This window comes from Hipposideros armiger, unplaced genomic scaffold, assembly GCF_001890085.2.
Source record: "Hipposideros armiger isolate ML-2016 unplaced genomic scaffold, ASM189008v1 scaffold_1031, whole genome shotgun sequence".
In the NCBI taxonomy this organism is placed as follows: Eukaryota; Metazoa; Chordata; class Mammalia; order Chiroptera; family Hipposideridae; genus Hipposideros; species Hipposideros armiger.
The window spans coordinates 132,076-146,864 of NW_017732381.1; the positions used below are offsets into that span (position 1 = coordinate 132,076).

At 39.6% G+C, this 14,789-nt stretch overlaps 1 protein-coding gene across 2 annotated transcripts in view; it reads right to left on the reverse strand.

Annotated features, from left to right (window-relative positions):
• SPIN1 (spindlin 1) overlaps positions 1-14,789 on the reverse strand; it is a 69,675-nt gene that overhangs the window by 19,176 nt on the left and 35,710 nt on the right. For both annotated transcript variants that reach the window (XM_019631664.1, XM_019631666.1), the window contains exon 3: positions 11,430-11,478. In XM_019631664.1, the coding sequence (XP_019487209.1) occupies positions 11,430-11,478 (49 nt within the window). The remainder of the gene's footprint in view (positions 1-11,429; positions 11,479-14,789) is intronic.

Here is a 14,789-nt window from a genome sequence, read left to right on the forward strand (position 1 = left end):
CTGCCTGACTTGGGAAGAGCGCAATGATGGTGCCAACTTGGGCCAGTGAAGCAACGTCCTCCACAACTAGACTGAAGAACAAAACGACAGCAACTAGTCTGTTCCCCTTCCCCCAATTCCTCAGCACTGTTCCCATCCCCCTAATTCCCCAATAAAAACAAAAATCTAAAAAAAAAGAAAAAAAAGAAAGTAACATCTCTTGGGCATCTAGGCAAAAGAACTACATTATGCATATGGAAAAGAAAATCAGAATATGACAGCAACACTGTGCCACAGACAATGGAATGACAAAATTAAGGTTCTCAGGAAAGAAAATGTGAGCCAAAGGTTTTATAATTAGCCCAAAATTCTATACTGACCTCAAAGTAAAAGGCCACAGACAAAACTGTGAATATGTAAGATTTTGGGGAACACTGTACTCACAGATGCGGCCTGCAAAAGTTACAGGGCAAGAGTTGCAGATCATCAAAGAACACCTGGAAAAGTTTCAACAGACGACTAATAGGAAGCCATGTATATATCTAACAGCAAAACAGACTGATCCCATATACAGCATGACAAGAGAAATCAAATACTATTTAACTGTTGTCTGCCCTGACACTACTCTGAAAAGGGAGGAAAGAATATGTAAAGCAGAAACAGCTCGCTGAACAAAAGGATATTACAAGGAACAAACTACCTTCAATGGAGAGACAAGGACAGAGCCAAGAGCTAAATTTAACATTGTTCATAAAAAGGAACCAATCTATATGACCAGAAAAAAAAAATACTCTGCAATGTAAAAGTCAGTGGAGAGAAAAAAACTTAACAAGGCACTATCAAGATCTGTAACTTATAACTACTAGCAATACTCAAACCCAAGACAGTGAAATTCAAGACCTTTTCATATTCCCTGGGACTGCGCCACTACATCCAACTGGCCTTCTGTGGAAAATGGCTGGTGACAGTGATTACATTTCTCCTTTAGAATAGAAGAATCATTTTTAGCATTACATTTTTCTTCAGAGACAATTGTCTATCTTCTTTTATCTTCAGGCAAAAAGTCCTAGTGATTCATGCTGTATATGGGATCAGGCTTTTTTTCCCAAGCCTCACTGAGGAAGGAATTTAGTCATATGCACCATTTTGTAATTCACATAGACATTCTACTATTACTACCCAAGTTATAAACAAATACAGCAGTTTCACTGATGAGACAAAAAAGGGTTAATAAAAGTGAGCCTAGGGCCGGCCGAGTGGCTCAGTTGGTTAAGAGCTCGCTCAAGAGTGTGAGCTCTGAGCAACAGAGGTTTGATGCCCAGCCCGAGCTGAGTTGCCGCTGAGCTGCCAACAGGTAGCAGGATGGCTCAGCTAAAAAAAAAAAAAAAAAAAAAAAGTGAGCCTGAAGGAAGACTGCCCACACCTGCATCCCCTATCCAGGAACCACAGAGGCTAATCCCCTAAAAATAAACCGAGATGTCCAAATCCTCCTAAAAAAGAGGACATAAGACCCTAACCAGAGTAACCTGCTTTTGATGCCTGCACAAAACGTTGACGCCTGTCTATTACTTGAACTCTAGCCTCATAATAATACAATTAAAATAAAATGAAAATTAAGGCTTGCACCCCCCTCAATGAGTTTTTCTATATGCATTCTGGGTAAGAGCATGTGCAGAAAGAAACGAGTTATATAACAAATATACGTCAATCAAATATCTTCAGTCTATACATCACATCTCCTACTGTAAGGAAATTTACCTACCCTTTCCTATATAAGAAAAAGCTAACCTAAGGTTAGGTGCAGTTGTCTGCCCTGGCAACTTCTATGCCAGCGTCTTTCTTCTTGACTAAACTTACTTCCTTGCTCTCCTCATTTCAGGCTGAGTCTGTGAATTTCTTCACCTTTTGTGAACGACCAGGGGTTAATTCCAATGGCAGGATATTCACCAGTATGATGGTTGATTTTATTTAATGTGTCAATTTGGCTGAGCCACAGTACTCAGGTATTGGTCGTTATTCTAGATTTATTCTGTGAAGGCATTTTTGTACAAAAACATGTTAAGTCAGTAGAGACTGCCCTCCATAGTAGATGGGCCTTGTTCAATCAGTTGAAGACTTAAGAAAAAGTTCTCTCCCCCAGGGAAGAGGCTATTTTGCCTTTGGACTCCAGCTGCAACATCGACTCTTCCTTGGGTCTCTCTCTCTGTATTTACACATATGCACTTGGCACATGCTGCATACACCACTGGTTCTGTATTTCTGAAGAAAACAGACTACAACCGGAAAAAGATTCTATCCTAGATTCAGAAACATGAAATCTCTACTACCTTCTCAACAAAACCCATATAAACTTAGCAGTGAGAGCAGAAAAGGGCAACTGGCAGACTCAGAGCAGTGATTTTCCAGTCCAGTCACTCATCCTTTCTACACTCATTAATAGCATTCTTCTGTAATGTGCAGTTGGCTCCTGAAGAGGGAGACGCTTGACACTCCTTTAATCACATTGAAGAACAGGCGGCTTTTATCCCAGTCACCTCCAGTGGTGGTCACAAGGCTCTCTCCTCGCTCTCCTGAGCTTTAGAGGGACTCAGATATTGATAGGGGGCATCCTCTTTCAAGTGGCTCCTGTATCCTTTAACTCTGAAGACACGTCACCCTTTCTTTTGTGTGGGTTTTATTTCCTCATTTTCTTTAAGGAAATTTTAACCACTCTTTGCTGTGGTAAATAATATGCTTGGGTCTAGTCTAACATTGTTTTGTGCTTACAATTTCCTCACCCCTTTCTTCCTTTATCTGTACAGTTAAAACGAGGGAGGTTTCGGGCCGGCCGAGTGGCTCAGTTGGTTAAGAGCTTGCTCAAGAGTTTGAGTTCTGAGCAACAACAGTTCGATTCCCAGCCTGAGCTGAGCTGCCACGGAGCTGCCAACAGGTAGCAGGATGTCTCAGCTAAAAAACAAACAAACAAAAAACAAAAAAAAAACAAGGGGGGTTTTCTCTGTACCAAATAAAGCTTCTAATGAAAGCTACAGCTCTTATTTCTAGTCTTACAGCAATTACTTCTAACTTTTGAAATACCAAATTTAAACTTAAAACCTACCTTTCCCTTCCCCAGACCAAGCAAGACTAAAACCAAAAAATTATTTAAAAAGAAAAAGTAAAAATTTTAAAAGCACATAGTAACCACTTTTACCACACTGCTGAAATTTAGGCTTTTGTTACAAATTGTTATTTTTCATTTTGTTATCTTAGAATAATTTTTTAAACATTGGCCTATTTAGAAATAAACAAGTAAGGGTTTTTATTGCTTTTTCCTTAAGGTTTTCATATATTTTCTTCTCATGTTTATTTTGTCTTTCTAGGTGTATCCTCTGGTCAATCAGATAGGGTTCATAAATGCAAACTTGAAATTCTTGGAAGCATCAAAATATTATTTTGCCCTCATTCATGAATAACCGAGGTGTATAAGTCAGTTTCTGAATCCCTTTCCCCTCAGCACTTTTATTGGAAAAAAGTCTTTTCATTTTCTTCTATCTCCCAGAGTTACAAATAACAGATGCCAACCTGATCCTTGCTTCTTTGAGGGTAATCTGCTTTTCTTTGAGCTACTTTTAGAAGTTTCCTTGTTCCTGGATTCTGAAACGTCACCAGAGAGACATGTTTTTAATGATCCCTCAAACTAGCACTTGGTCAATCTAGAAAGCGGTGCAAAATCATCTTCCGTATCATTTTCCTCCTCTAGCCCCTTTGAAACTCTTACTAGACGAATGCTGACGACGCCTTCATTCCAATATATCCTCTGTGACTCAACTTCCCTCTCCTACTGCTCATCAAGAGCTCCTCAGCTCCATTTTTCTTTAATTAGGTAAAAATAGGTAGGCTTGAATTTCAGCCTATTTACTGATATATTACATAGTATTCTTAACTTCTACAAACTGACTGCTTTCTTATATTATCTTGAATGACATTTCTGTTTGATGAGCATGCCTCTGATCCCTGAGGATAACCACTTCCTCTCCTGATCCCTCTATGAACTCTTTGGGGTGGGAGGTATGATGCTTGCTGATTCCTGGTTAGCGCTCCTGTTCTATGTCTGACTTCCTTTTGTGCTGCCAATGCTCCTTGGGTAACTGATGACTCCTGATGCTCATACTTAAAATGCAAGAAAAGACAGAGCAGAATCTATAGCTGTGGTGTATTTCTTCAGGCCAAGTCGGGGTACTGGAATCCGAGCAGTAAGTGCAGGTTCTGATAAGCAGCCATGACCAGGCAGTCGCAGAGCAGCTGGGAGTGATCAGAGACTTAAGTCAGGGGAGAAAAGGCAAGCACCTGCTGCTCCACTGACATGGCTGGTTTCTCGTCCATGACTTTGGCAACTGTGGCCGCTTTTGCTGTCTCTGACCTGGACAGTAGGGGGTCTGGTGTGAACATTCATTTTTGGAGGTCTTCCTTTTCAGCTCAAAGTGGCAGCCGAGTCCCTCAGCTCATCTTAGTTTTTATATAAATCTGTCCCCATCTGCTTTACATTTTCCAGAAATTTCTCAGTGTTCTCATCTGCTCGTAAAATGATCTTTATCAATAACAAGACTGAAAAATTTGAGGCGTTATTTAATGTAAAGTATAGCGAGGTATTATTTTCTATCTGCTTACAGGGCAGGTACAACCCTCCATGTAAACAATTCAGCACTCCATTGTCCCAGTGATTCTGCATCTACGAATTTATCGAAAGAGCACAAATGGACAAGCACAAAGATGGCTACAGTGATGTTCTGAGCAGTGTTCATAACGGGAAACTAAAAATAAAAAATGTTCAACAATAGGTCCCACTGAGTCAATACTTAAGAGTGTATCTATATGATAACTGCATATCTATTAAAATAATGGAAAAGAATTTAGACATTTTAAAAACCCACAAATGAAGAAAATATGACATGGAAAATTTTATACACACAATTATCCATGTAGTTATGTAGAAAAGAGACTTTTAAAATATCCATTAAATTATTAACAGCTGTAACCCCTGGAAGATGGTATTAGAAACAATTAGGTTGTCTTCCTCTGTGTTTACCTGTATTTTCAAAATTTTCTACAATGACTTAAGCATTTCACTTTTTCAGGCAGATAAAACACATTTTTAATTTAATTACTGCTAAATTAATGCAATGAATGTCCCAGTCCTACAAGGATTTGTATATTAAGATAGATATATAAAGACAGACTTATACATTTTAATGTTATCAATTCCAAATTCTATTTTATTGCCTTTTTTCAGTGAAGGGTAATTCTACTTTTAAAACATCACTTCACTAGTTCCAAAAGAAGATCTACTATAGACACTATTTCCGTCCAATTTGTTTAATAAACAACTTACTTTGACTGAAAAGGCAGAGACAACAAAGATAGTTTTCTCCGCAAAGAACACTGAAGGTAAAACAAGTAATTAAAATAATATATTACTTTTCAAAATCATTAGTCAAGTTTTTTAATTACTGGACCTTGAATGCCCTTGCAGCCAAAGTTTACAAAGAGTATTTTAAAATATACATTAAAATAGTAAATATTAGCCGCCCGGATGGCTCAGTGGATAGTGATAGAGCGTGCGCTCTTAACAGCAAAGTTGCCGAGTTCAACTCCCGCATTAAAAAAAAAAAAAGTAAATATTATTTAATATTAAATGTAGAAATACATAAGTTGTTAAGTTCTTCCAACTCACATCTACTTGAAGGTTTAGAATGTCCCTAAATAACAAGTAATACAGTAAGAATATCTAATATTGGGCAAATGGTGTTAATTACTGAAGCTGGGTGATAGGGATTCAGGACATACTGCATACTACTCTAAAAATTACATATTAAACAAGTTCTTACATTTTATTTTAACACTTAATTGCTAATTTAGATTTAAAAACCAACAAGAAAAACTTTAATAAAAATTGAGGCTTACTTATATTAGCTGAAACAGTATATATAGAAGCAAACAATAGAACATGTCAGATCACTGGAAGGAGGTTATGAAGAGGACACAAACCCGCCTGGGTCATCTCTAGACCGTTCAATCTAAGAGCAGCACAAACAGAAACGTGAGATTAACAATTTAAAGTAACTTTTTAATTTCAAATGAGGGCTCCTTGAATATAGTGATTTTGATTTATGTTCTCTCTGATATATATATATTTTTTTAACAGCCCTCAATATCTTGTACTTTCTTGGGAAAGCGTCTAAAATGTTAACTATCATCTACCAGGTAAGTCCATAAACAAACAGCAATACTCTACACAAACACCAAGACACTTCATTCATCCGAGGTCCTCTGGAATTATAGCCAAGTGCAAACAACAGGCTGCATTCTATCATAACCCAAACAATTCAAGGATAAAAGTAGAGAAACCAGAATTAAACACTGATCAACACTTTTTTGGTTTCTTATCTCCAGGAACTATTTTCCTTTTTTTTTTTTTTAATTAAACTTTATTGGGGAACAGCCATGGTCATTGGTTATACATTGCTTTCATGTTACAATGGCATAATTGCCTCTTTTAGGGTGGGCAAAGCTCACAGAGGCCCATGTGGGGATCGAACCAGCAACCTTGGTGTTATCAGCATGACGCTCCAGCTAACTGAGCAAACTGGTCACCCCTCAGGAGCTATTTCTTAAAACAAATGGTCAAGAAAAAAACAACAACAAAAAAGTGATGGAAGGCATGTGGCTTCATTAGGCTTGAACTGATATTTGTCCTGATGGCTCAGAACAGCTTTTCTTAAAGTTGCAACAGGAATAAGTGGTGCCCAAGTACGTGGTATCTAACCACCTTTCATTGCTATAACTGTGTGTACTAATTTCCACACAACTTGACTTATTTCTCTGACATGCCTAAGGTATCAGCACTGATGACAGCTTGGGCCAGTGCTTCTCACACTCTGGCACCTCTCCTCTCACCCAGAGAGGTGCTGAAAGGAATGTTTGATTCCACCGTCAGGTATAGAGAAGGACCAAAGGCTCTCGAACAAGCTCCAAGTGCTCTGCTCCTGCTGACCCAGGCACCACAGCCTGGGTAACACTGATTCAGAACCAATCCTAATTTCTATGCATCCATAGTCCCAAAAGGATAAACTCAGAGTGAGGCAGACATTTATCTACTTTTCTCAATACTTTAAATAAGTTCTGAAAGTACCATTCTAATTATTTTGTCATCAAGAAAAGAAATCCCGTGTTGGAAGACCTTTCATCTTTTATCTAGACTCCCTTAATGACTAAAATTGATCACTATTCCTATCGGTAGTTAAATAACTTATTTTGGTGGCCGTACTTGTTAAATTATCAACTATCACAATTCTTCTATGAGCCATATCTGTCACATACTATGTACTTTTTTTTTTTTTTTTAGCTGAGCCATCCTGCCACCTGTTGGCAGCTCAGCGGCAGCTCAGCTTGGGCCGGGACTCAAACCGCTGTTGCTCAGAGTTCACACTCTTGAGTGAGCTCTTAACCAACTGAGCCACTCGGCCGGCCTCTATGTACTTTTTTATATGAGTTAATTACTGACACACTTTCCTTATTCTATTTAGCATTGTGATATAAAAGCAGCTCCTTACTGTGTTTCACCAGATTTCAGAAAATATTAATTAAATCAAAATAATTGTCTTTTTGAAAGATGCACACCAGCAAATAAAGGGGAAAAAAATGCTTTTCTGATAAGTATCAGAAATGACAGTAACTGATATCATCATTCCCAGCTTCAAGTGACAATATAAAACAGGATGGAGAAAGAAGTCAAGTTTTCCATCCCAATCACTAAGGTTTTTTTTAATACTTTGTCTACAGTTTACCCTGAGAATACCTAAGATGGCCAAATGCCCTGAGGGTCTTAAACAGTGCTATCCACTTTCACTGGTATGAATAACAGTTACCGCAAGTTGACTTGAAAGTATTACATGTTTTGACCAATTTAAGATTGTCAATACCGGGCTGGCTGAGTGGCGCATTGGTTAGGAGTTGGCTTGTGATGCCAGCTCTGAGCAGCAGGGCCCCGGTTCGGATCCCACATGAGGGCCAGTGACGCAGCACCCTCTACAGCTAAGATGGTGAACAACAGCTCAACCTGGAGCTGGGCTGCCATGAGTCGCTGGTGATTGTGTACGCGATTGTGGGGCGGGCTGGCAGCTGGTGCGAGTTTCGTGAGCTGCCGTGAGTGGCAGGCGAGCGACTGCCTCACCCAGGAAGAGCGCAACGATAATACCAACATGGGCCAGTGAAGCAACGTCCTCCACAACTAGACTGAAGAACAAAAAGCAACTTGTGTGTTTCCCTCCCCAAAATCCCCAAAAAAATCTTTAAAAAAAAAAAAATGTCAATACCATGCTTGATTTAGATGCCCACTCTAACAGTTATCTAGTCTGTGTGTTTATGACTGAAATATCGCCTTTTTCAGATATGAGACAACAAAGTATGCAACTCGGGAAATATGGTGTGGTAGTGAATATGGGTTCTGGAAGCAGAATGCTTCTGAATCCTAGCGCAGTCACTTCTTAGTTGTATGAACTCAGACAAGTTACTTAACCACTCTGCATAGAAGGAGGGTTCATGGTTCCTACTTGAGAGGGATGCCATGAAAACAACATGAAACCACAGCAGGTATATGAAGAGGAGCATGACAGTCTTTGTCAGTAACTAGCATTTGTGACTTACAAAAGGGAAGAACAACATTCCCTGGAAATACTTCTACTTAGTGTGTAACAGTAACAGTTCCTGTCCATTTTCTAAATGTATGTTAGCAGAAAATAGACCAAAGACCAATCATGCCCTCCAACAGTACCCTGAAATGGAAACCTATCTACTATTCAAATCAGAGGGGGGAAAAAAAATTTTCCATGTGTAAACTGAAACAACAAACCTTTATAGCTAAATTCACCTTAGACTCCCCTCCAGCTGTACTTTCCCTTCAGATATAACTTTCCATGCAGACTCATTTCCCAACCTCCTGGGAAGTCGGGAAAGGCTTGTCCACCAGTGGCCAGATTTCAGGTAGGCACATAAATTTCTTTCTATTTACTTTACAAACAAAAACACAACCCAGCTACATAACATTTCTGGGTGCAGAAGCACTGCTCCAAGCACCTCAAACCCGATTCCCTGAACCCTCCTGCCACCCACGGTGCAGGAGCTGCCATTCTCAGGACAAGGGCTCTGCTGCACTCATCTGCTGGGCATTCCTGTGACTCTCTCTCGAGCAAGCAGAGGTGTCTGCATGTGGGGTTACTGCTCAGCCCCCTGTGCCAACACGAGCAGAGAGACATGACCACAGGCAGAACCACAGCGAGGCAGGCAAGGGGAGGACCAGGCTCCACCTCTGCTTGTCTATGAACATTTCCGTTTGCAGAAAGGATTCTATGTTGAAAGCTGAAAACCTGTGGTTCTAGTCCAGCACTGTGATTTTAGCCTCAAGTAAGCCGAGCACCAGGCAGACGAAGGAACCTGCTAAGCCCGCCGCTGAGTCTGTCTGGTTCCCGCTAGAAAGTCAGCTCCTGGGCGGAGGCCTCGCCCCCAGCACTGCCCAGCCTACCTACCCCTCCACAGGCCACCATTGGTAAAATGGGGAAACTTGTTTCAGGTCTTTTTTTCCACTCCACCTATCTTTGTATTTGTATTAAGATTAGGAAAAAATAGAAGAATGATTGATGCTTTTCATTTCCACTTCTCCCCTTTGCTACACAGTAACATGATCATGGCTTCTTAGTCGGTGAGACAAGCACGCTCCTATTAAAGCACTAGATGGAATTCCCTGCATTACAGAACACACAGACGGGAGATCCTTGTAGCTGGTACACATAGGAACTGCAAAAACTTAATAGGCATGTGTTTATTCACAGCGTTTTAGGGGAAAAAAGGTAACTGGTACATCAAAGCCATGAGATAATGAACAATATAGCTTAGGATGAGGCACATGAAATCTCCCTCACACAAAATGCATAGTAACAGGCCCAAGAGCTCAGATCCATATGAATGCCTAAAATCCTATCTAGAAATTTGTAAAAATAAATAAAACAATATACATTACATCCTCAAAGCCATATATTTTAACCCAAGTGGCAAAATATATTTTGCACTAACTGTTCTGGTCTTGCAAAGTTAACATGTAATTTGCTTTTTATTCCCCACTGTATTTGACATTTTATCATCACTTTTATTTGTGCCAAGAAATGGTTTATCATTTATGGTAATAATATGATGATGAGTGGAGGTATATTACATCAGTTATCAGATCACTGGATATGGCAGAGCCACAAGGGTGATGGGAAATGAAATGAAATTTGAGAAGCACGTTATCAAACCTCAGGGACACAAGAGCATACTTACCTAAACGTTTTTACTTTCCAGGTCATTTCTTGAAGTGAGTTATCACAGACATTTACATTATGTATTCATGTATTTATTCAAATGGACACAGGTTTGCTTTAATCACCAACAATTACTAAAAGGCACTATTTTTCATGCAGACCTTCCATAACAGCCCACAGCCCTCTCACACTCTTCAACTACTATGGTGCAATAACCAAGGGGTATGAGCCTTTCAGTAGGAATGATCTGGAAATAACTGCTATGAGAGGCTCAGGAGGTGCTAGGGCAAAGAAGGGTCTCTTCCATATTTAATAACCCATGATTAAGATTCATACTATCTGAATTGATTTGTTAGAGGAGTTTCCATAGTGTAGTAGCAGTCACCAGTACTAGTTGGCACTTGTGAAATCTATTAAATATAACATAATAGAGGTGGATATTATTAAGACAGTATCTCAATTTTCTTCTTAGACAACTGTGTTACATGCAAAAGAAAAACAAGTTCAGAGAGAAAAAAAGTGACTTCTGTAGTCTGGTACTTATATAATTTAGGATTTCTAACCTATTTGTCACTTAAAATACATGGCTATTTTATTATCTTTCAACACACGTGTCTTCTCTAAATTACAAGCTCTTCATTCATCTGAAAATGTTATAAAGCAGTGAGTGTGCAGGTAGTGTGCTAGCCACACCCTTGAGCAAGAGCTATGGTTTCTGTCCAGAAGGAGCTCCTAGTCCAGCAGAGGATTCAAGAGACAGAGAGGGATGTGAGGGCCAAGGGCATGCAACCCTTCCAAGGAGATCAGCGGGAGGTTCACCAGGAGCCCACTACAGCTGACACTTCTTCCAGCCATCCAGCTCCCATCAAGCTGGAGGGGAAACTACGGCCCAGGGGCTTTTAAAGGCTGAAGGACAGACCTAGGCACACGGAGGCCAGGCCAAGGACATGGGAATGCACAGGGATATGGTACACACCACTACTGAGGGTGCAGTGATGCTATGTGCGCAGGACCTCCTTCCTCACTACAGGGGAGAGGGCCTCACAGGGGCAACCTCATACCCCACATAACCACAGGTCACGACCCGCTATCTTAAAAGCCAGTTTCAGAGTTGCTTACTTGTGGGAAGTCCTTTTCTTCATCATGCTCGCAGATACACCAGCATGGCCTAAAAGAGAAGTGAGTATAAGTCAATAAAAATGGGATAAAAAAATAGTTCAAACTCAAGAAAAATATTAACTTATGAAAACTTCCACAGGAAGCATGAGATGAGAATAAACAGTAAATGGCCAACATGGGGCAAAGCCATTTGTTTACTAAACTTTCAAAAAGGATATATATAAAAGGGGTTCTGGGAAGATAAAATAATGGGAAAACAGTTCATCTTTCCAAATTGGCCATAAAACACCAAACCAAAATCATGTGGACAAAAACTGCAACCAAAAAAGTGACAATCCTAGCTATAAAGTACTAAAAGTTACAGAACTTGTCTTCCTGCCAGAAGCAACTAAAAATCAGGACAAAAGATATGAAACATCGAGGTCCAGACATCGAGAGAATGAGCAGCATAGGACTATGGGACCAGGGAACAGAAAGCCGTATGAGTGTCCCACATCGACCCAGACTGTGTTCCAAACAATTGTGGAGGATGCTATGTGAAACCAAGAACACTGTAGTTTTGCTACCTTGAGTCAGGCTGGAGCTGGGAAGGGCGAGGTCCCTGGGACTTGTGGGCAGTGCGCTGGCAATGAGGAAATCTCAGAGGCTTCAACCATAGTGGGGGAGGGAGGGTGTTAAAGTCTTTAGCTAGATACTAACATGCAAAGGCATGAAATGAAGGCTTTTCAAAGTCCATCTAGTCACTCTTTGAAGCCCTGAGGCAGTCAGTAAAAATCAACAGGTGCCCCTTAGCAGGAAGGCTGAAGTACTCCCAAGAAAAAGAGCTGCTACAGACCCACCCTGGCATCTGCTTCCAAAGCAAACTCCAACATTCACTAAAAGACATCAATGAAAGCTTAATGCTCTACATTTAAAATATCCAACTCCCCAACAAAAATTACTAGACATGCAGAACAGCAGCAGACTGTAACTCTATAACCAAGTGGGTTAAGACCAAAACAATGTAATTAGCAAAGAGGTGAAAAGAACTATAATATTGGGTTGTTGAAAAAGTCATGACATATTTTTTGTATGTTTTTGTTGCAAAAATGCATCATGACTTTTCTGACAACCCACTATAATAAATATACTCAAATATTTCAAAATTTAAAAGACATACTTAAAACAGAAAAAAAGGGTGAAAAAAAAACAATGAAACTGGGAAAAAATACATGATCTGAAATTAAAAAAAAAAAATCACTGGATGTGATTAATAGCAGATTAGACCCCACCAATAAAAAGATCAGTGAGCCTGAGATGCTGCAATACTAAGTATCAAAAATGGAACAAAAAGGAAAAATCTGGGAAAATGACATCCTCAGTGACCTGAAGGCCACATAACATAAATAAAACTGGACTATTCCAAGAAAGAGAGCACAGAGGGGCATAGGGAGGAAAAAATCTGAAAAACTAACAGCAGAAAGTTTTCCAGATGTGATAAGTATGTATACATACAACCAAAAACCATACAACCAAAAAGATAAACATAGCCAAAGATAAAAACAAGAAAAACCATGCCAAGGCACATCCAAATTTCTGAAAACAATTGACAAAGAAAGTATTTTTAAAACAGTCAAAGAATAAAGACACATTAAATACAGGGAAACAGAAAATACTGGTTCCAGATTTGTTGTCAGAAACAACGTAAGCCAGAGACAGCGCACTAAATCTTTAAGGTGCTGCTAAAACAAACAAAGCAACCTAACTGTGAACTGAGCATAACTTACCCTGCAAAAATACCTTCCAATCCCAACAACGATAACACATTAAATGTAAATAGTCTAAATGCACCAATTAATAGACCATATAAAACAGGAAGGCACAATATCAGAAAAATTAACTTCAGGATAAAGTTATCGAGGATAAAAAAGGAAATTTTTAAAATGATAAAAAGGGTCAATCAAGAAGCTATAACAGGGCCAGCCGAGTGGCGCGATGGTTAAGAACTGGCTTGGGACGCCAGAGGACCCCGGTTCGGATCCCACATATGAGGGCCAGTGACACTGCCCTCCACAGTTAAGATGCTGAACAACAGCTCAACCTGGAGCTGGGCTGCCGTGAGTCGCCGGCGACGGCATAGGCTGCATCCTTTGTGGCAGTGGATTGCCATGGGCCAGCAGCCAGCGTGAGTGGCCAGCAGCCGCAGTGAGCAGCCGTCCAGAAGCCGGCGACTGATCTGCCTCGCCCGGAAAGAGCGCAATGATGGTGCCAACTTGGGCCAGTGAAGCAACATCCTCCACAACTAGACTGATGAAAAAAACGACAGCAACTTGTCTGTTCCCCTTCCCCCAATTCCCCAGCACTGTTCCCATCTCCCCAATCCCCCAATAAAAAATATTTAAAAATATATATATAAAAAAAAAAACTGAATAGGTGATCAAAAACTCCCCACAAATATAAGTCCTGAACCAGATGGCTCCACAAGTGAATTGTACCAAACATTCAATGAAGAATTAACACCTATCCTTCTCAAGCTATTCCAAAAGTTCAAGAGGATGGAAGGCTCCCAACCTCATTTTACAAGGCCATCATTACCCTGATTCCAGACAAAGACATTACAAAAGAAGAAAGTTATCATCAGGCCAATATCCCTGATGAATACAGATGCAAAAATCGTCAACAAAATATTAGCCAAGTGAATTTTGCAATACCTTAAAAAGATCATACACCGTGATCAAGTGGAATTTATTCCTGAGATGCAAGACTAGTTTGATATCTGCAAATCAATTAATATAAAACACCACATAAACAAAAAGGATAAAATCATATGATCATATCAATAGATGCAGGAGAAGCATTTGACAAAATCCAGCATCCATTTGTGATAAAAATTCTCAGCAATGTGGGGAAAGAGGAAACATACCTCAACATAATAAAGGCCATGTATGACAAACCCCCAGCTAACAAAATACTCAATGGTAAAAAACTAAAAGCATTCTCCTTAAGATCAGGAACAAAGCAAGGATACCCGCTTTCACCACTTTTATTCAACATAGGATTGAAAGTCCTAGCCACAGCAATCTGACAAAAAAAAGAAATAAAAGGCATCCAGGTTGGAAAGGAAGAAGTGAAACTGTTATTATTTGCAGATGACATGATAATACATACGAGAGAACACTAAAGATTCCATAAAAAAAAAACATTAGAACTGATATATGAATTCAGAAAAGCAGGAAAACAGAAAGTTAATATTCAAAAATCAGTTACATTTTTATACACCAATAACAAAGTATAAGAAAGATAAATTTAGAAAATACCATAAATACCATTTACAATTGCATTAAGAAAAACCCCCACAAACTAGGAATAAATCTGACCAAG